The sequence below is a fragment of the Corvus hawaiiensis genome, chromosome 3 (genome assembly GCF_020740725.1).
Source record: "Corvus hawaiiensis isolate bCorHaw1 chromosome 3, bCorHaw1.pri.cur, whole genome shotgun sequence".
Lineage (NCBI taxonomy): Eukaryota > Metazoa > Chordata > Aves > Passeriformes > Corvidae > Corvus > Corvus hawaiiensis.
The window spans coordinates 79258927-79283102 of NC_063215.1; the positions used below are offsets into that span (position 1 = coordinate 79258927).

The 24176-nt window shown below is 34.9% G+C and overlaps 1 protein-coding gene across 14 annotated transcripts in view; it reads right to left on the minus strand.

The window, feature by feature from the left end:
* The window catches only part of QKI (QKI, KH domain containing RNA binding), a 157571-nt gene that overhangs the window by 98572 nt on the left and 34823 nt on the right, over window positions 1-24176 (minus strand). For all 14 annotated transcript variants that reach the window (XR_007202402.1, XM_048297839.1, XM_048297841.1 and 11 more), the window contains one exon: window positions 22154-22296. Coding sequence is in view for 13 of the 14 variants with exons in the window: in XM_048297839.1 (XP_048153796.1) it covers window positions 22154-22296 (143 nt within the window). In the remaining variant the exon portion in view is untranslated. The remainder of the gene's footprint in view (window positions 1-22153; window positions 22297-24176) is intronic.

Below are 24176 nucleotides of genomic sequence, written 5' to 3' on the forward strand. Positions count from 1 at the left end.
ATAGTCCTTCTACGCTTCACCAGTCCCCACTCCCAGAACAAAAGTAGTGAAGAAAAGCAAAAATGAACCATGCCAAAGACTCAGAGCTGCTGCAAAGAAGTGTCTGGTTTCTACAGTATGGGAAATGCAGAGTTTAAGGAACTTTCCATGCAAGTTGAAATCTGAGGACCTTCAGGTAGACCAGTAATATTAAATTTCATACTACTATTGTGACTTTTGTATTTTGTGTTTTCCTTTGAAATATGAAAATAAGATGTGGCAAGATCTAATTTAACTTACGAAAAAAAGTGTCTTTACTTCATTACTGGAAATGAATTTTAAAAAATCCAATTTGATTGAAATATCCAAATCTAGCAAGAAAGAGCACAAACACATGCATTTGATCGAACAATTATTTAACTCAATTAAAAACTCATTTATTCTACCATCTTATTAGCAAATGTTCCAGTGACTTACTAAACATTGATTTTGCAGAGTCAGTTACTTATCACTGGAAAAAAGCCAAAACAAGCTATTCTTCAAGTCTATTTCAAGTTAAGGAAATCAAGGAAAGTCTCAGAAAGCTTTTATGTTCCTTAGGTACAATGCATATTTGAGTACTTTTCATACACAGCCTAAACTTTATTTTAAGGAAAGTCTCAAGAAAAGCTCAGTAGTTCCTCATTATACCAAAAGCAAAAGATGCTCCACACTTCATGCTGACTTTCAGCATACTTTAAGATGTAACAAGCAGCTAAGTTCAGAAAAAAATTAGAAACACACAAAAAAGGACCCCTTTCTTTAATAATGATTTATAACAAATGCTTTGCAATCTATGTGTCTAGTAATCTAGCATTGGTTTCACCTTCTGACCCCCAGCTTAGAAAAATCACATAAATTCTATTATTTCCTTAAACACCCCCGTAATTACAACTGAGTACTTGTAACCATAGATGTCCACTCTTGATGATGTTAGTTAATTCTTATCCTCCTGTAGAAAGCAGCTTCAGTATAGTTATGCCATACATGAAAACAAGTTCTCCATTTTGAGACTACCTTTACATATAGTTTCCTTTTTTTTTAAATCATAACAGGTCAAAAACTGCAGACTTCTCAGTTAGCGAGCAGCCTCACCTTCACTTATCCATATTTTTTCCAAATTACATTTTACAGCCTAGTTATATGCTAGACATAACCGCCAACTGGATGTGGATTTTCATCAAGAGAGAACACTATACCTTATATCCAGCCTTCTCCATAGTCAAAACAGCTTTCAGATTGCACACTGATACATTAAACAAACTAAAGCACCTCAAAAATGTGCTTTAAAATGTCCTGGTGGTTAGTTTGATTTTTGAAGACACAGAGAGCAGCATTTTCTGCTCATTTCATTTTCATATGATTTTCCACACCAAATAAAAAACATCTGAAGACCAGGACTCCGCATGGTTCAGTGGTTAAAATATGTCATGGTTAAGACGCAACTGAAAACTGGATGTTATAATGGACAACATCTGCTAATTTTATCTTAGGCAGCAATGCTGCCAGTCAGTTTAGCCACTTCAGAGGAAATCTTCTATGTCTTCAGATTGCAATAGTCATATTCCAAGACCATTTAGGAGATAACTTAATCTGACAGAGTCACAGGCTAAAATGCCAACCACAGAAATGGAGAAATGAAGAGACACGAAGGAACTGCAAGACAATGAAGGCACTCAAAACAAAGTGTGATGAATGTGTATGACACTCACAATAGTGTTTGTTTAATGTTAGTACTCTTTGTGAGCAAGATTAACATCTCTCCAAGGATTAATATATTTCTTAAAGATACAATTAAATTCAAGTATGTATTTTCATGCATGTTTTTTATTAAAAAAAAACAGCCAATGCATTTAATTGAAACATTTATATGCAAACAACCTGGAAATACTAAAGAAGAAGACAAAACATAACACTACGCTGACAGAACAAATACAAGAATGGACTCTGAATCCAGTAAAAGCTTTCACTGACCCACCAAAATTAGCAAATTTAGGTTTGATTTTTTTCATTAATTTCTTTTTAAATGAATATTGTTTTATGATACTGGTAATACAGTTTTTCATAAAATATTTCTCAGAAAATCTTGTGTTGTTCTCAACCGAGTTTTAGATAATGATAAAAAAAAAAATCAGATATGTGTGGCTGATTTGATTTTTTGAAAGTCTCTAACCTGAAACAAGTATAAAACCACTTGAGATATTAGAAAACAAAATACAGCATATTAAACCTTAAGATACTTTCAGTTAGGTAGTCTAGTGTTCAATAAACAAAACTTGTAGCATAAAGTTACAGCTAGGTACCTTTGAGACTGAATTTCTGAGAAAGTAATCTGAAACATTTTACAGGAAAAAAGAAATGACAAACGGGCAAATTACTTACATCGCATATGCTTTCTAGAAATAACATTTTCCAATATTTACTCCATTAGTATACCATGCCCACAAAACCATTTTCACAATGACAACTTTGTCAAAAAATTGGCTTCTGGTTGTTGCTTTGGGGTTTTTGGTGGGGTTTTTTTTTTTTTTGGGGGGGGGGGGGGTGGGGAAGAGGAGATGTTTGGTTAGTTGGGCTTTTTTTACAAGCACAGTTGCAGTGATGTTTATTTATGCACATGTATATATACAAACACGAACAATGTTACCAAAACCAGCATTTACACCTGTAAACATGTAATTTGCCAGTAAGACAGCAGGGATGGATTAAATACATAACCTTTCAGTTAACATTTACAGCCCCCACCCCCTTATTTCAGTCAAAATATTTTCTTTAGATACTTGAAACTGTTGCCACTATCTCACCCCATACAGAAGATGACACCACTACATTTTTTGGTAGGTTGTGATTAACAAAACAGAAGGTTTCTTTTTCCATGAAGAGAAACCTCAAATATATTTCATACCTTAAGTATTTTCAGTGATTCAACATCACACTTATCACAACAGAAAACAGCTACACAGCTTTTGTTGAAGCAGTAAGAACTACTATAAAATAAAAACAAGTGCATCCCATACACGACTGACTCAGTGACCACATCATAGATTAACTAAAAACAAAGGCCAAGTTTACATAAACAGCCACTTGTACATATTTCAGAAATCAAGAGGGTAAAGCATAATGTTTCAAGAATAATGCTGAAATTGTGGTATCTTTCATTAACTGCATTAGCTTGTATTCTGAGGATTAAATGTGCTCCAGTGGAATTTGTCAAGTTTGTAACATAGTTAAGAAAAACAGATTATCTGATGAGATTTTAAAGGGAGAAGAGGCTGACAAAGCAGATGGTATTATCACTGTCAATACAGTGAACAGAGACAATAGTAACCACATTTAGAAGGTAATTTTTACACACAAGCTAACTTTAGGTAGTAGTTAAGACTGCTAGTGACAACATGTGAAGTTGTTTCCCCAAGTCTCTATCAAACCCATCTACTGCTGGTCATAGAAGAGATGCTGCAGGCAACAATGCATGAGAAACATTCTCTCCATCCCTAAACATGTCATGTTTTCTAAGCAAAACAACCAAGTAAAGGCCAAAGTACACATGTAGTGAATATCAGCAGCATAATCTGCTTATGTCAAATATATCCACTTATATTTGGTGTGGGTATCTGATATACACCATTCCAATACTATAATCAAAACTAAATGAGAACTATTGAAGCATTTAAGTGATGAAGTTAAGTAGCAAATTAGAAATGCTGTGCAAGCAACATTGTATAAGCAACCTATGCATACAAATTATTATTAAATAATCTCTTCATCACTTAAACACAAAAATAAAACCATTAACGTACTGGAGAATAAAACACAGAGTATCAACCGTCAGAAAATTAGGATCTGTCATATTTTCAATTAGGTACTTTTGCGCTGGACAAACAAAATCAAAACTTCTTGTAGATCTGTTGAAATACCTCTGAGATTACTTCAAGTGTGAGCAATTTAATCTCCAACATTTAATAAAAGGGTCACTACAGCTGAAATATTTAAAGTAGTTCCAATTCTCTAAAATTTGAGTTGACACAAAGAGGAGAACAACATCTTAGAAAGGAGATAATGAAAAGATTTTTTCTTTTTCTTAGTGTATTAAATGGATAAGAACCATCTTCAGTACATATGTAATGCACTAAGACTGGTTCCATCTTTATTTAGTACACTGCATACATTTTTAACAAAGATTATAGGGTTGGGGGCATTTTTGGGTTGGTTTTTTTGTTCTAGTTCAGTTACCATAATCACTTTTAAACATCAAAGCCAGATAATAACTTGTCTTGTGATGGGAAAGAACTGATAATTATTGTGAGAGTAAGACCAGCTTGGTCTAGTTCAAAAACATGTATAAAATATGTATTAATGCAAAAACAAAGGATATGAATATAATTGTAATATATTACTAAAACATAGTATTTGTGCAGCAGGAGAACAAAGTTAACATTCGGTGTTTTGAAGTCTGATGTACTATACAAAAAAAAACAGCATCTGGAGGAAAATGAACACATTAGTGCAAAGGTTTTGACTTTTACACAATGCAGAGGTTCCAAAGAAAACTTCAGCCAGTAAAAGAGCAAATGAGTTCTCTCAATACAAATAACTTTATCTATTACTCTCTCCCAGAACTATGTTTAGCTTAAGTATTACATAATGCACTTAGTGTAGGAGTAATTTTGGTTAAATTAAAAGGAATTCGTTAAATTCCTTTAAATTACATTATATTTAATTGGGAGTTTTTTTCTTAAGTCAATTAGAACAGTACAGATTCTATGGGATGTCCAGAAAGATCCTCAGAAACTTTATCATATTTATCATATAGCAGGGCAGAACAGCTTAAATCTCCGCTCTAAGTACTGGGGTATTTATGTTTCATGGCATCCATGAGTCAGTCTTCCTCAATGCTGTTTAACTTCTAACTCACCTCATCTAGAAACCTGGTGCCATCAGCACAATTCAAACACTGAATTGTTCACGTTATGTTCGGAACCAAATAAAATCTCTTGAATGAACACACACATGCTGCAAGTCAGCTGGCTCACAAAACTGAGCACAAAATTTAGCATCCGTTAGGACAAGTTAGTAAACCGGCCTTGCCTACACAGACTCTGCACATGATCTTTAGTAAGAAATGCTGATACAAATTTATCTGTGTTTTCCAGTAAAACTTAAATAAGTATATAATAAACTATCAGTGATGAACAGTAGTACCTTGTTCTCGCTATAGGATTAGGAATTGCTGCCTTCCCTTCTTGGACATCAGCAATACACGTTTAATGGTTTAAAGGATGGATTACCATAACAAACAGTTTGGTCTACCTTAAAAATTGCGCATCTATTACTATTTCTTACTGGTAATGTTCTCTAAATAACATTAAAACAGGTAGTACAATAAATAAGAACTTTTAGAATGTTTTAATATGGCAAATCAGGATTTGTTTCAATTTAAGGTTTTGCCACTTAAAGTAGTTCTATTATTTACTAGAATCACAAATACTAAATTTTCAAAGGGTTACCCTGAGTCCTGTTCAACTATTAAATACTCTTTGCTAGTACCTGTATTCTGGCACTGTAACATTATTTAACAAATTGAATACATTACTTCCAGTTATGTTCTGGAATGTGCCAAAATAAACAGCACCTCCTATAATTTCAGATAGAAAACTGAGGTGATTTTAACTGGGGGATAAATTTTAATAGACACATTGCTTGCTACAATAAAAACTAAATTGTTTTTATGAAGCACCACCATACAATTAAAGCCCCAGCACCACAGCAACATAAGCATCTTGAAGTAAAAATGTCAACTTGCTGCATTTCATAAAGTCATAGAACAGTTAGGGCTGGAAGGGAACTTGAAAATCATCTAATTCCAAACCCCCAGCCATGGGCAGGGACACCTTCCACCAGACCAGGTTGCTCAAAGCCCCATCCAACCTGGCTTTGAACACCTCCAGGGATGGGGCATCCACAGCTTCTCTGGGCAGCCTGCTCCAGTGCCTCACCACCCTCACAGTGAAGAATTTCTTCCTAACATCTATTAATTCTACCCTCTTTCAGTCTAAATCTATTCCCACTTGACCTATCCTAAAAGACCCTCTCCAGATCTCTTGTAGGCTCCCTTCAGGTCCTGTAAGGGTGCCACAATTTACATACCATAATTCTGCAATCTTAAGCTTCGTTGGTAGAGTTGACTTGCCCATTACGGATTATTACAGATTATTTGCATTTGTTCCTGACTGAGCTGAGTATCAGCCACTGATATAGTGATCATTCAAAAAGCTCAGCTGCTGATCACTGCAGCTGTAAGCTAGACAAACCAGATTATCCATGTGATGTCAATAAAATATCATTTTCACCCAGCAGACCACATCCTAATGCTTAAAATACTCCTTCAAAAAAAAAAAAAAAAAAAAAAAAAAAAAGATAAAAAAGAAAAAATACGCATTTAAAAGTATAGCTGGGATTTAGAATGAATTACTAAATCCTTTAAATCCACATCATTCACCTCTAATAACCTTTGCTGAAGGCTTTGAGAGCATGTTTAACTGACAAACAGCTTTACAAACCTCATGTAAATACATTAGACCAGATCTATAAAAAATGAAGTTAATAAATAATAATAATAATAATAATAAAATCAGGCTAGCTTTCCAGGTCATTTCAATAATGGTAACACAGCTTCCTTGATTAAAGAACAAAGAATCTCAAAGCACAGATTAAAAGATATAAAGCAAACTAAAAGTAATACACTGAAGTATACCACTTTTTTCTCCAAATTCTCACCTTGCAGTTTATAAGAGGACCTTATCAAATTAAGTACTTCGTGTTGTTTCGCTTAGTTATTGAAAATCTTTAATGAAATATAACAATAGCTAGGTATTTATCTAAATGACACCTAATTTTTAGCAATGAAATTCTAATTAATGCAACAGAACCATCTGAGCAGTAGCTACACCTAGTTGGCTGAATGCATTACTACTAATCAGAGAAGTCAACGTAGAGTTTTCTTTTGTCATCTGTTTGAAATAGGTATCTGTCAGAACTTGTCATCAAAATGAAGCCAAAAGAATTCAGGATGTAGTAATTCCTGTATATCCAAAACTCAGTATCTTCAAAATGTTATCTAGGATGCCAACTTATTTTCATCCATTGAAACAGCACTGATCCACTAACACAGTCTTTCCAGAAAATATATTTTCAGCTCCTCTGGGCAGAAGATCCCACCTTATTTTTTAAACACAATGTATGTGTATGTTATCACAGGTGGAAAAAATAAAAAAAAAAAATTCTATGTTAACACAAAGATATTATCTTTAATCTCAAAGGCACTGTTTTCCCAGATTAGCTGCTACAGAGCTAACAATTTCTTCACAAATTCTTTGGCCAATTTGAAGATCAGTCTATCTAACAGCATACCAAAAACAGGTATCCTAATCTTCTAGATTTGGCAAATTACCACATCTAATCAATATTTTATTCAATTTCATTTTCTAAAAACTAACCCAAGATTTAATCATTTATGCCAGGAGATTTACCATTTAGTTCAAAATTAAGTGAATACTAAGAAGCTTTACTGTCCTAGGATTGAGTAACAAATCTTTTTTCATTTTCATTTTTCTGTAGCAAAATTACACCTTCACCATATAGTTTTGGCATTAAGAAAATAGAACCTTCAGATGGAAGCTAGAAAGCAATCCAAATCCAACAGCAGATCTAAATTTTTTGTGAAAATGAATGCAGCCATAAAACCTTACATTATGTTGTAAAAGGATTGAGAAATTTCGAAGTATTGAATATACTGCACTCCGGAAGTTCCTTTAAAGAGCAGCAGCAGTGGTCAGATACCAGAGTACAAAGGTAGAGAGGATTTAAAAATAACTCTTAAATTACTGACCTCTAACATAAAGCTTTAAAAGCTGTGTGCATCTGGTTTTTACTGTGCAGAATGAAACAATCACTTGGAAAAAAGCTAATACTATGAATAAACTTGCATTAGATACATAGAAGGAATAAAGGCAAGTTTATTACATTAGCTAAGTTCTGCTGATATTTTTCTGGATATTTTTGTATAATGTAACACAAGGGTAATACTGGCATCTACCTAAACAAGTTACAGAATTCAAAATGAAGACCCACAAAGAGCTCCTATGCTAATTAAAAAAGGGAACCAGCACTTCACAAATGGCACCATTTAGTAAACGCAAGAGAAGATTTTCAAATTACTGTACAGCTCCACAGCCATAAAGCTCTCAACACAGAAGTATATAAAAAAACCGAAATCTGCCTAAACACAATACATCAAATTCCCTGAGCAAAGCAGCTCAAATCTCTCTAATCTCTTTTATTCAAGGCCTGAAAACCTTAACTGGTGCATCATCCCGCTACGTACAGTCCACCTGAACTTTCGCATACCGTAGAGAAGAAAAACATATACAAACACAAATTAATGCAAGACCATCTCAAAATGATAGAAAACCACACTGGTAGTACTACTAAGGAGAAGCTGCTCCTATAATAGGAAGAAAACCAGCTCCTAACATTAAGACAAATGAGACCCAACTATCACTGTTGCAGTCTTCTAAAAGCTGACACTAAACTGCTCGGTTACACCTCACTTCCACAAACACTCCAAAAAGCTTTAAGGAAGGCGACAGATCTAAGAGCAGGAGATCTGGAATTTCCTGATTCCTTCCCATCCTGTCAGATTATGCCACAGCACAAGGAGCACTTACAATAGGAAAAAAAAAAAAAAAAAAAAAAGGGAAAGTCCCCTCCACTAAAGGCTTCTAACCTGTATCACATTTTCACGTCTTCAGCCCACAGCGTCTTTCAGGGACATGTTCAATCCAGCACCAGAGTGCCACCAACACAGACACTCGCTCTGAGTACAAAAGAGGACAGAAAGACTTCTTCACTACCACTTTACTTGCTGAGGAGCCATAAATGAGGTTTTGCTTTTCACTTCTCTCTGAGTCAGCTGTAAGACAGTGGTAACAATGAAGTTTGGGTTCAAGAACTAAACAGGTTCTTGAGAAGAAACTGTTAAAATCTCAGACAGGAAGAAGCAGCAAATATCAAGCAGGGCTCATCTTTTGACTAAGGTGCTGTACTTATTTCAAGCTGACATTCAAAACAGCCTTTACTGCAAGAACTAGATGTAGTTACAAGTTACATGACAAACATGAAGCTTTTAAGCAATTAAACACGGATTTTTCTAAACATTAACTTTCGTTTTGAAAGTGTATCAGACAAAATCATATTTAAATCACATGGCACTTTTCTATCTCTCTAATAAAGACGGGGTTTAAGATACATAAAGTTTATACCATTCGAGGGCATTAATGCTTTCATCTATTAGAAAAATAAGCCTTTTCTAAATTAAGCATTAAATGCCAAGATACTTAAGTATCAAACTGTTTCCAAGAGTTTCCTTATGGAGCAAGAACACATCAAAAGTAAGTTACTGTAAAAACCACCTACCAAACTGCTTGAATCAAAAGTAAGCAAATTTTTAAAGTAATTTTATTTGGACAACAAACGAAGCATTCACATCTTTTTGTGCTGAACAAGCCACGTTCTAGAGTAGTTTTATAAAGCTACTGATAACAAATTAAAAATTTTATGTTACTAATAAAAGCACTCTTTCAAGATTTGTCCTTCCAAACTCTTTAACCTTCTCTGTCATTAGGCTGACTGATAAGCCACCAGCTGTTTTTTTTCTTCTCGGTGCTACAATGCATTCTCTTCCTTTTTAAGGCTAGTATACCCAAGCAACAAACAGCAGGACTTTAGCCAGCTGCTAGAATGTCACAAACCTATATATTTAGCTCCCATCTCATTTACTGCCATCCCTCAGTGTCAACCATTTAATGTCCCTTTTGCTCCAGTCTCCTGACATTCCTCACTGAGCTGACAACACTGCGGGCTGGATCAGCAGACAGAAGATACAAGAACACACAACAGCAAAGCAGAGACCTTATCAGTTACCAGAGACAGAAGCCATGCCTTGTCAAACACACTCAAGCAAAAAGCATTTTGGGGTTTGCCTCCCTCCCACCACTTCTGGACTAATTTTTACTGTTTATAAATTGTGTAGTTGTTTGTATAAATATTACCTTTAGAAATATTACTTGTGAAATAGCAATTTGTTCTTTTAGCATGTTTAATTAGTAACATTGTTTCTTCACCTAATAGGGCAAGAACCCCTCCTGTTTGTGTGCTGTTTCACCTCTGCTTTTTCATTTTGTACATAATAATATAAACTAGTCACATTTTCTTTCCATTTAATATTGTTTTTACCATTAACCCTTTTCCTCATGCCACAAGTTTAAAGGGAATCTTAACTGGGTAGTTTCAATTCCACTTCAAATAACTAAAATAATATCCCTCAAAATGATTTTTTTTATGCTACATGTTCTGTTCATGTAAAAACACTAATCTAATTACTGTCATGTTTTGGAAATAATTGGATTTTAAATTGCTTAGAATTATCAACATAAGTGAGAAAGCTGTACAGATAGACAAATTAACAATTTCATGGTTTTAAAATGGGAATCTCTGTTATCATTAGATTCCCATTTGCAATTATTTAGAGGCCCACAGAACCGCTTGGTAGTTCCCTCCTTTAAGTGGTCATAAAAACCTTTAAACAGTAATTGAAAGATTGTTAACAGAAACTCTCTCAGGAAATCAGATCCTGTGAACAATCTCATAGTAGGCATGCTTAAGCGAGATAGTGAATAATCTCTTTCATCCTATTCACTAAGAGGAGGTTTTCAGAACAGTGACAAGACATCAGTTTCAATAACACCACGAGATGAGTAAAAATTGTTCAATTCCATGCTCTACTTGGGAATCGTGACACATTTATCTAGAGAATTAACAAGTTGTGCTGTGTGTAAATCGGTCTCCAAAACCTAATTGTAGGATCCAGCAGTGCCCTCTAAGCCTCACAGTTTACATCATTAGACTCATATTCCAATAACAAAGGATCCTCAGGATATACAGTCCAACAACTAATTTCCATAATAATACCTTTTAATTAGGTCTGACTACATATGACATTACCCAAGGCACTTGAAGTTGGCAATTTAGCTGTAGACTACTTCCATTTCTCAGTAATTAGAAGTGAGAAAGATACATTTAAGTTGGAGCACCATTGCAGATAGTTACAAATACTAAGCAGAAACAGAATACTGGTACTTAAGGGATACTATTCTCTTTTTTTTAATTTACCAGAGAAATGCAGTCACTTTTCCTCCTCTCAAAAGGAAAACTGACTTTGCAGAAACAGGCTTTGAGGTTATACTCAAGTTTATGCAAAGGAGAGGTGCTCAGTAACAACTTCATTTTATTTTATTAGTTACTGGAATTTTAGACAAAGTTCTTCATCCCTTTAAGGCAACAGATTTTATGCTGAATTATTCAGTCTTTTATAATTCTAAGTTGCAAAAATACACTTGTTTGCCACCTTGAAAGATGGGAAGGGAGGAAACACAAAAATTGCACACTTCCAAATCAGAAGACCTCAAAGCAGTACTATATAAATAGCAATTACTATTTTTTCCTCCATAATAGCACTCTTTCACACAAGCAAAGTTAAAAATAAAGCGGTAAAGCACCACACCAAGCAACTAAACCCCATGATACGGATGCATAGTATTGTTTTGTGAATAAAGATAGGCCTTACCAATTAGAGCTGTGATGAAAGTTTCCATATTCAAGCAAGATATTTTGGGAAAAAATGCATTTTATCAAATTTCTGAAGTGAGTGACAAACTAAGGTGTTTAACATTCCTAAACATAGACATGCTTTTCATTCATGTAACTGATTTTAATTGCTTAATTTAGCTGACTAAATCGTAATTTATAATCAGAACCAATACTAGATAATTTTTGCTTTGCTTCTTTAAATTTTACACACATTTGAGAATTGGTAACACAACTGCAATCTCATTCATAGACTAAGAGCTCCATAGTGAAACAAACTGAATTTTACTAATTCATAGGGGAAGGTGAATCAGAATTCTTACCTCATTTAAGACAAACTTCTGAAATACCTATTTCTATCTTTAAATATATTGAAAATACTCCCAGTATTTTACAAGCATAACTACAAAACCCCACTTTTTATATAAATATCATGCTTAATCATAGCTTTATACACAGTTTGTACTACTTCAGGTTGATTAGGGGTTCATTTACCAAACTAGGTCTAGAATTTCAGGCCATGAAAATACTGAAACATGTCAGAGAAAGTAATTTTAAATTGTTTCATCAAAACAAAAGCAATCCCCCTTCCAAAATTTAGAACAAAACGCAGCAGGATTATCTAACTGGTAGCATTTCTCATGCTACTACAGACTTCAAATGATACACTTCAATAAAGTGTAAAATAAAGTAAGATATAAACTCTCAATGCCTATTTGCTGCTGTATAAGCATTTCTTCTAAAAAAAGAAATTAATAAATAGACTTCTCAGTGTTGACCATATTTGAAGTGAAAAATTAAACTAATAATTCCATTCACCTTCTGGAAACATTGTTACAAAAAGTCTTCTCCATATGTGTACATCTGCCATAATCAGTAAACTTGCAAAATTCAAACCTAACACTGCAGAACAGGTCAGAAATACAGAGGACGGCTCAAAATATAGCACTCAATATCTCCTTTAGTGTTTTAAGGTCTAATCTGCCTTGTTTGCTCTAAATGACTTTTGCTAAAAGCTATTACCAAACCTTAAGTCTACGCTCTAGCTGTAAAAAGGCAATGCATAAAAAGACAAATGAGTCAAAACTAAAAAGCACCTGAAACACCTTAAAAAGCCCCCCTGGTTGGGAGCACTTAAGGGTAGAAGCCTCAAAACACAAGCACTATACAGTTATGTGCTTCAGTCAGCATCGAGCACTAAGAGCAGCAGTATTACAGTCTAATCATACAATAATAGTAGTACCTTTGGATATCAAATCATATTGAATCTACTATCCTAAATATCTACGATTACAACACTACTAAAAGAGCAGCATATCAACAATTGCTACATTCAGCCTTCATTTCAACTAACTTTTGCCTTTTACTCCGAGCTTTTAAAGTAAGGAGCGGGGTACTACCACTGTCTACAGTTCTGTGATGACCAACACCGCAACAGAAGAGAAACTACCTCATATTTACCACAGGAGAGACAGCAGAAGAAAAGAGTTATCATAAGGCTCTGAGATGTACTTCAGGTTTACATGTGAGCCTACCTGTCTGCAGTGACTTAGGATTTAGAGATATATGTTATGTTCCAGCCCTATCTACATTACAAAGCCAGAGTTTCAGGTCTCTCTCTTGTTTCAGCTTGCCCATCAGCTGACTCACAGAAAAAACCGAAGTCCTTCACAGAGACTCAAAAGCCCTTGTTTACAATTTTTCCCAGTCTCAAGGGTAACATCTGCACTCGTGGAAGAAAAAAAGATGTGCAAAATATTATTTTGGCTAGAATAACTTGAAAAAATCTAATGAGATTGAAGCCCAAGATACACTATTTTAGTATTTGTGTTGAATGACATCAACTTTGCTTTACTTTTAATGCAAGTGACATTCATTTTTTTAAAAAATGGTAATCAAATTGTCAAGTAAGTTCAAATTATAAAATTCAAGCAATTAGGTTAAATAGTATGACCCAGGCATTTAGGATGTTAATTTGAATAATATATTCATTATCATCAGTACTTAAATACATTAGCAATGTAACAACTGGTCATTTCCAGATGGAACATCGATAACGATATATCTATTTAACACAGCATTCACATTTTTAGACCACCTGTACTTTACAAGGAAAAAAATAATCTGATAAACGGCTGCATATTTAAGACAACTTTAAATCACAATTTAGTTGATAATCTTCCCAGAGCAAGCAGCCCCTGTATCACTGACCACAGGGCAAAGCCCTCAGCGCCCTCTGACACCACAGATCACAATGTTTGCAACTAGAACTAACTCGAATTTTTGGGTCAGTATGTTCTGAGTGTTTATAAACCACACAGCTGAGACACACTGATCATGCTTGTATCAGCACTCTAAAGAGACAGAAACCTTCTGAAAAAGCATTAACCAACCTAAGTAACTGAAGTGTTGGGTGGATGAATGCACACAATTAGGACAGGTGCATGAGCATTCCTGAAGAGAGGAAGTGCTACACTATATAATAAGAGACAACTGAGTGCAAATAAGGTGTAAAAAGGAACTGGCTGCTCATCAAGCAAAATTATTTTTCTTAAAGTATTGAGCGTATTTGACAGAAAAAGAATTCAGTTTCAAAGCAATGCAGCAAATTTCAAAAGGAATCAGTGCCTTCACAGAATTCACTACTATACACTGCTCTTAAAGAGAAGCAGCATATAAAAGCTTAGAACTGTGAATTAATATTATGTCAAAGTGACTGAAATTAAACAACGGTGTCCAACTAGTATTCTTACTAGCTTTAAAAAACAGCACACTAATTTCATAAATTGAGTAGATCCACACTACAATGGATGAATACCTGTTAGCTACAGAAACCCAGAATCTCCTATGCAGAGATACCTACTGAGACAGCATTTGGGTTTTATTTTAAATCCAACATTCCAAACCAAGGCAGGTAAACAACAGTTCTCTAGCAATGAAACAAAACATGGGAAAAGGAAGGAAATGCCTAAAACAAAAGTTTACTCCTGAAGCTGGATTTGTGTACAATCTTCCCCACAAAAAGACCCTTGCAAGACAACCAAGTGACCAGCAACAACGAGACACATATGGAGAGCAAAACTACTCTGTTCTTTTGAAATACAGAACAAATTCAGATCAGAAATGTATGCTATAGATACAGCATTACACTGAAAACTTTTCCTTGACAAGTGATGCACACTTCTAAATGTCTTAATAACTTCAGAAGCAGTACAACCTCAAAACAGCACACCTGTTTAAAAAAACTTGACCATGTTGTTTATAAGGCACCTTTTTTCTTTTTTTTCTTTTCTTTTTTTTTTTTAATTAATTAATATGCACCTCCAAGGTTTGTGGGCAGACTTACCCTGGTAATAAACAATAGACCTTTTACCACTGAGGGCATGTACATTGATTTTTACCTAAGCATATGATTTAGGAGTAATACAAAGAAATTATCAAGCTGGTATTTTGACTGGAACTCAAAACTACATTAAATAGCAATTCTAAATGGGGCTTGGTGTCATCTTATCCTGGCAAAACACAGAGCAACCACAATTAGCATTTCACTGACCTACCCATACAAAGTTACCAAACTCTTGCTGTCCTCTGACTGGAAAGCATCGAATTACTTTTGCAAGGGCAACTCCATAAAAATCGGAGTGTACAAACAGTAATATCTAAACTACAGAGCTACTAAAAAGGAAGAAATATCTAATACTCAGTCTGTCAAAAGCTGACTGACCACTGCAGGGGGAGGGGGTGAAGACAACATGGTACCATAATTGCCAGTTTAAGTTTCTGGGGAAAGCACTACAGCTTAGTGCTATAGGTCTCCTTTTGTCAACTAATCAGAGGGGGGGAAACTAAAAAATTTAAAAACCTCTTAACCCTCAAGAAAGGGTTTTTCTCTCTGTATTTCCTCCCTCCTTAAAACACTGTGCTTCTCAAATACCAGCCCCATCTCCTTCAGGAGTCTGTTTCAGCTCTCTAAAGCAGAGGGAAGATCTGTTCCTGACTTTGAGTAATAAAGCACAACTACTAAGGATTCTGATGTCTAAACAGTAATTTGTGAATTCACCTATGTGTTTTAAACACAAGCTCTACCTTGCTCTGTTAAGTATTGTTTCAGCACTTACTCGATGTATTTCCATGTTTACTGCATTCCCCAGTCCTAGTTAAAGTACATTAGTTCACAAAAAACTACCAACAAGTTCAGCAGGTGTGTACCCAAGCACACCTGACCTCACAATAGCAAGCAAAAATACCATGCTGAAGCATTTCCTCATCCCTGTATAAAACTCTTCTTTCCTAAAATAAACATTTCAAAAGAATAGACTGAAAAAAACCCCCAATGTAAAACAAAGTCAGTATGCAACAATGCCTCACAGTTGACTTTTCATTACTTGGACTTGCACCCAGCTCTCCTAGACTTAAGTCTTGCAAGAGCTAATACACAAAGTAGCAGCTCTAAGAAAAATCAGTTCAGCAAAAGCAAGCACACACTGACACCAGAGTTGTAGTGCATAATCAACTGAAACCATGCACCCAAATAATTCTGTAATCCATGAAAGAAAGAAACATATGCACATGAAGTGCAGAATTCAAAATGGAAGAGGGTATTAAGAAGACAGCCCTGATCAAACAGATTGCCCACTGAAAGCCTGACTCTACACAGAAAATGAAATGAGCTATAATGAAAGGCACTACAGGAGCACAACCAATCATGATGGATGTTGACTGCTAGACCAACTTCAAAAAGTTCTGTTGGACACTTTCTTTGCAACCTCAAATTTTGTATATCCCAAAGTTAAACATTTTAAATAAAATTAATTTATTAGAATAATTTAAGTTATTTCATCCACAGAAAAGTAACAGGTATCTTTAAACTAACTGTTTAGACTAATTTTCTAAACTACCATTCTCCTTTAGCACTTGGCTTCCCCATAAACGCACAGTCCTCTTCATCCACGGTGAAGAGAGGCACCCAAACATCTAGCACTAGCTGTTAATGTCAGAGTAGGGGATTCCCACCCTTACAAGTTGGAACTGTATACTGATTAAACAAGAAAAAAATTCCACTGCTTTCTGCAGGGAGTGTCATATACATGCTGGACATAGCATGTATATGAACATACATATAAAACTAGGAGTTTCATCTTATGATGCTAATTTGAAGAAGTTAATAATACAAGCATCACCATAAAAACATGGTGTCCTAACAAATATGTTCAATTTTCCTATCAGTACCAGATACAACTCATTTCTTCTCCCAGATTTCCAAATTTACTTTGTCTTACATTGCCAAGACAAAGGCTACTTACTAAGTTTTTACTTGTCTTACTTCCACCCTACCTTCCTTTTCTTTTTATTTACACACACAGAAAGACCGCAGGATCTGCAAACAGCAAAATTAAAGTAAGAATAAAATGGGAAGAACAACATTAAAAGATGAATGACAAGGTAATCACCAAACCTAACTGGACTAAATTCTTGAAGAGCTTAACAGGTAAAAAATAATGGAGATATGGACCAAGTTAATTGGTACTGCTGAGTACTGAGCCTGCAAGATTACTGTAAGGGACTAAAGGACAGGATTTTTTATTCCAATGTATTCTAGACTGTTGTCCATCCTTTTGCCTCCAAGTACAAACATGCTCTGGAGATTTGACCAACTTATTTATGAATAAAATTATGACATCTGTCATCCTTCACCAAAAAAACCCCAAAACCAAAAAATCCACCAAGAAAGCACCCAACCCCCCACACCAGCTATTGAGTGTTTAGCATGGTTCAAAAAAAAAAAACAACAAAAAAAACAAAAAAAAAACAAAAACAAAAAAACTGTCAAAAGGTGATTCAGAGGGTCAGTAATGGAAGGATATCTAATAAAACATTAGATAGAAAGGGTAAAAAAAATCTTCATACAGATATTAAGGCATGTACATTTTAACAGCATCTAAACAAAAGGGCCTTTTCTCAACCCATTCCCTTACCATGTGCAACCAGAGCACATAAAGCCTCTCATGAATATATAAAGGTTGAATTAAAAATTAAATTTTTAGTTCTCATTATTTCTACTAGAATGTTTTTCCAATTGACCCTACTAAGACTGAAAATTAGTAATCAAACTACTTTAGTGTTTGTTATTTCGTGTACATTTGTACTTTCATCAGTAGCTGACCTCTTTCCCAAATCTTCCTTCAGCCCTGCCATTACTCTGTATCCCAAGTTTATCTACAGATACCAGTTATATTCTCTCTTTGCTTCAAATTGCAAGGGTAAGCAAGGCCAAGTCTTTTAGCCTCCTTCCCTGTTTACCACTAGGGAACGAAAAGCTTAAGTAAAAGAATCAGAACAATAAATAAAGAAGATGTTATCATTTTTCTAATCCATATTAGGGATGCTATTAAACTCTGATATTACAAATTGAAAAAGTATTTAAACGTTTTGTCAGTAAGTTCCCCACAGTAAAATGAGTCCCTGTGTTCATCGTTGTGTTGTTCTAATTAAACAGTTTTAACTAAAACGGTCAGAAAGTACGCACAAGCTGTTTATCACTGCTGGCCTTTGAGCTTCAGTATACTCAAAGGACATGCTACTATAGATGCGATAATTACTGAGTTCTTACATTTTTACTGAAGAGGCACAGTAGAGTTCCAACAGAGAATTTCACATTAATCAGAGCTAACAGGGTACTTATTAATAATAAAGCCATGATTATAATAGAAAAAACATTTATTCAGTTCAACATTTGTAGGTACTAATTCCAGAAACTGTTTAAATTGATATCAGGCAGAAAGTTTAGTCTCAGCTCTTTAGGGAAATTTGAGAAAATTAATCATTTATCTGAAGCATAAGAAATGCTAAAGACTATTAACTATTCACCCACAAACAATAGCTTATCCTCCATTCTTCTGCTTCGTAAGAGCTCAATAATTTTTCTGACATCTTTTCTTCTTACTTTTTAAAATTCTGCTGGAAGTTATTTCTCCATGAATTGGAAATGCCTTCAAACTGTAACACCAAAGATTTATATGAGAGTACAAACATTACACTATAGAGAACAAACACATTTTTAACTGAAGGGCAGAATATAGACAATTAATGGAATTTCATTTTTTGGGTGCCTGCTGCACAAGTTCTCTCTCAAGTTTCAGGAGCATATACATGGTCCAGAAAAGTTAAGTATCTCAAATCTCAGTTTTAATACTAAAATTTCTATAAAGATTAAACACCTTTCAAGGGTGCTAGAACAAAGCAATACAAACAGACCCGACTGCGTAACAGTAACTTCCTATGGAAAAAAATGTCCCAGAAAGGAGACCATCCCAACAGCTACACAATTTATCAGACTGTGACTACATCACAGAAAAATGTTCTTTATTAATACAACACACCAAAGAAAATTAATTTTTGTTTAGCAAGATTTTTGCATATCTTCCACTTACTAGTACAGAAGTAGGAATTCAGACTCTGAACAGCCAACATTTAAAAACTAAAGGCTGTTTCAGTCAAACAATTTTTTGGCAAGTTGAATCTTGCATCAACTATGGTCTTCAAATAAAAATATTAGATTAAAAATACTTAATACACACTAGTATAGAAAAATAAATTAAGAGCCTTCAAGGGATCTTATATATTTATTTCAAATTTAATTTTATATATTCTCTACTTTGTGTGGGGAACCAAAGGGTAGTAAAACAGTAATAACAAAGTGATGCAGGCTATGAAAATTTATTGTTTCAGCTTTTGTGCATGTCTATACATACACACATAAAAAGCATGTTTGTTTAAACCTATGGTAGACTACTATTGTTTTGCCTCACAAGTAACTGAGGATTCTCTGCACAAAATGGCATTATAGTACTATGCAGTATTCACTATAGAAAACTAACCAATATGCTCAAAATTCTAAATCAAAAATATTTACCACAACAGAAGTTTATTACAACCTCCTAACATTTTGCTAATTATTTTTTTTTTAATTTCTGTTACTAAAAATATTATTAAATATCTATCAGAAAAACAGTTTCTGGTCACTCTTCTCTGAGCAACTTTAGGTTTATTCAACTTTACATCTTTGTAACATATACAAGATTGTCAGCTGGAAGAAAATTACGGCAACACAAAGAATTAACTAGATTTATCTGAGAAGCTCACTCTCAGTCTATACACCATGTCTTTCCTACATCTGGTAACAACTAAATTAATTGCTAAACATGAGCCAGAAGTTTCACATAACACCGTGAAAATTATCACAGGTGACAATTTCTATCTTTACCCACAAATTTACCTTTACTGGTGAAATTAATACTTACAAGTGAATTTTACAACTTTTGTTCTTTTTTTAAAACAAGTTGGAATCACTGTACCCCCAACCTTCTGAATGCTAGCCTGAATTTAAAGAAGGTTACATAATTTCTGACTTGCACAAAGAAAGAGCCTACATACAAAATCAAAGCTTTCTGTTCATATGTAGTGGTATATTCTAGTTTATTAACCAGTTATTGAGGCTGTGCAAATCCCATTCAAAGAAGCAGTGAACACATATAGGAGCACAGAGAGAACACCAGGCTTGGCTCTCCAGTGAAGCTTGAACTGCCGGGTCCCACCACAGCGGCAGAAGCAGCACATTTTCTAGCACACACTTCACATCACCTCACAAGAACCAACAGCCTTTTTATTCCAGGTCACATGTATACAAATCACAAGCTTCTCCAACTTCTGAATGCGTAAGTGTTTATTACAATAATTTAGTGACCACTTCAAGGCCGTTCTTCTGAAAGCACACAAAGAGCTAGCAGTAGCTAGTGAAATCATTACTTTAACAGTAACTGGAGACAAACTCTTTCCTGCTTATTTACACTATATTTGACAATTAACTGGCAGTGAAGAGCTAAGCTACTAAACCCCTGATTTCTAGAACAGCAGCTTAATAGTTAAAATAATAGGGAAATCAGACACCTTTTTTCTCACTCATAATCCTCGTACAGCACGCCTCAAGTTCTGTAAAAACTGCAACAAATAACTAAGGCAACTCTTCATAAAGAATACATTGTCAAGTTATGAAACAAAGATTTCAATAACTAAGAAATGTTTTAAAAAGCCCTAAGCAATATAATTCTAAGATATATGCAGGTATTAATTCCACAGCTACTTACATGGCTTTGTGGAACAAAAGGACAGGACAATTCCTCTCAAAAATCTGTAATTCTGTGAGTCTCAAAAGAATCACTGTTTTTGGTGTGGGGAGAAGTATGCATGTACAAATATGTATACAGACACACATATGTTTAATTTGGAAGAAAAATACAATACAAGGGGAGAGAGATGTCCTTAGTGCCAGTGCAAATTCCTTAAACACTTTTCCCAGTACAGGTATTTTAACCCCACAGCAAAACAACTGCATGAAAACTTGAAAAGAGAGAAAAGACATTTGTCTAAATACTCTGTTCTGAATAAGGACTTGCACTTAATTTTCTTAATGGAGCGTGGCACAATGAGGTTTATTTAGAGGCCCGTATGTTCTAAGCAGAATTGAAATAATAAAACTCCATTTGGAGAGCTTAATCTAATTAAGCATACAAAGAAAAGCCACAGAAATAGGCAAATGTTAGCCCCATTTTTTGCTGTTCTGTACTTTCTTCCACTTTATATCACTTTAATGTGCAAATCCCTTACTTGGACCCTGCACTCCTCTATCGCAACAGAACCTCTAAATTCTATTAGGGAAGAATAACACAATTTCTTATTCTGTCACCAATCAATGAAAATGGTTGGGGTAGTTGGGGGTAGATTTTGACAGGACTGTTCTTCCCAAGCAGTTTTTAGAAACACAGATGAATTCAAAACAGTTCCAGTTAAATGAAACCATTCTCTTTCAAAAGGTAAGTGTACAATGGAACTGAACACCCCATGGAGAGCACAGTATTGACAGGCAAGCAAACAGTTTTGCTTAAGAAGGGCAGAGAAAGGGGAGAGGACAGGACAACCAACCCTGAGATAAAGACACTTCTGTAAGCAACAGAACTAGTTACACAGGTATGGGACAAACAGTAATTGAGACTAAGTACAGTCTCCAAAAGGTCTCTAAAGGGCCTCTAAGCATTCTGCAGCTGACTTTTAGCAACACACCAAGAGGAAAAAACATCATCCCAAGAACTACTTTCCTCCTAATATTCACTTCACAAGTGTCTCAGGACAGACAATACTGAATGAACACGATAATTAGGATCTTACATCTATGGTTTAGCAATCCAAACTAGTTTGGTATTTAACACAACCTTCTTCCACTCACACTCTCTGCAAATCAAGCCAAGTGGAACATACACTAATTCCCTGGTGTCCAAAGCAACTCAGCATGATCCAAGGGTAGCATCACATGAAATTTACACTTAAAGACAACCACAAGGATCAAAAAATAATTTAGGGACTAAAAAGATATACTTACATCTGGATATTCTTTTACAGGCACATATAGTTTCTCTTGTAACTGTACAATAGGTCCCACAGCATCTGGTAATTCTGCACTTCTCTTCTCCGTACTACCATTTAATGTGTCGTTATACATGTCTTTCCGTACTCTGCTAATTTCTGTGGGGGGGGAAAAACGTATATTAGCCATTAAATACAGTAACAGATTATAATCTCACATGACAATCTTCTCTTCCTATTATTTCCCAAATCTTAATGCCATTTTCTTCCTTGTGTCATGAACATCATAGTAGCTGAAAAATCTGCTCTGGTTTTGGTTTTTTCCTTCTGTTTTGTTTGGGGGTTTTCAGTTGTTTTTTTGGCTTTTTCTTTTAAATTGCAGCACCCATCCTTAAATGTCTTTCATGTCTGTAAATTTGCTGCCTACTCATCCTGTTTATGGAATTCAGCTATTGAAGTAAAAATTATGTGCAGCTCCTCAGAACACTTACAAGATTGTTCACATCATTTAAAAGGTGTATAAAAACAGCTCTTCTAAGGTTTTTTTTTAATAATAAGGCAGTTAGAAAGCAAAAAAAAAATTAGAAATCTGCACCTAACATAAAAAATAGAAAAATGCATCTATACAGCACTTTTTGCTAGTTATGGGATTAACAACAGCACCTGGAAATTAAATGGAGCATCTTTCAGCAATGGGAAATAGGACAACTTAGCAGTGAGCGCAGTTCATGAGCACATGGTATGACAACAAACAGGTAGATATTGTTCTACTGACTACCCCCAGAGAGATAACAAAAGAATGAAGGCATGCTCTGGGCATGACCTGGGCAAGCTCTCTAAGCACTCAGAAGCCCTACTACTTCATTTCAAAGTAATGAAAAACTCCTCAACAGCACCAGGAAATGTCAAGGGTGGACTTCTAAGTACTGTTTCTACCATTTGCACATGTATTACTCATACCTTGAGGTATTTACTTGGAAGATGTAGTTCAGTAGTTATGAACAAGGTAGTTAAAAATGGATAATTTGATTCAAATCTACATTAGCGTCACTAAAATCTAATAGTCCGAGAATGAACACAAAGCTTTCTTTTGTTTAGCCAAAAAAGACATTTAACACGAGGCTACATTTTATTTCTAAACCTGTTAAATGTGGTATTTAAATTGCTGCTATAAGAATAAGAAATTCCACATTTCATAACTTACAAAATCCCAAATAGCGTAAAAATGTTCTCAATGAGTTTATTTCAATACTACAGAAGAATTACTTAAAATGAATGTATTAACCAAGTTTCAAACAAAAAACTAACATTTCAACAGGATAGTTCCCAAAGCATTAAGACTTACAATAGCATGGGCTGTAAACAAAGCCAGGTATCAGTAATTCCAGTCTTTCACTTAGAATTGCAACAACTGCTTTCAAAACCTTCAGAATTAAACATGACACTGAAAACAGAAATCTTATGTTTTCATCTAAATACAGGAAGCCACAGAAAGAAGTAGTCTGCTGCTAGAGTTTCAAGTGACAAGAGATTAATATAACCTCTGTTTCATTATCAGTTTCTTCTCTGGCAAATGATTAATAGCTGAGATTTCACCACCTGAAAAGCTGTAGGGTGGGGGACAGTGTCAGAAAGGACGCATCTCTGAAACGCATACTCAGGAACAAGTTGTTTCTCGGCTGGAAACTGACACAGTCATGTGTACTGTATCATGATTTGGTAGTTAACACCTGTTTACAATGGGGAACACAAGTTTTGTCACCATATAATCATAGCTCAAGGAAAAAATCCTCATCTCCATCTACACTGACAATTTTGGCTACGAGCACAAATTCCTCTGAACTACAAGCAGTATTTATACTGGCTTCAGTATATAAAGAAATTCTTTTGCACATCCCTGAACAAATATTACTATCTTTTGCCACACTTTGTTTCCTTTTCATTCTCTTCAGATTTTCCATTAATTTACTCTACACTGAAACAAGCTAGGCAGTCCACAGAAGTACTGAAGCATAAGTAGCAACATGGTTATTTTTATT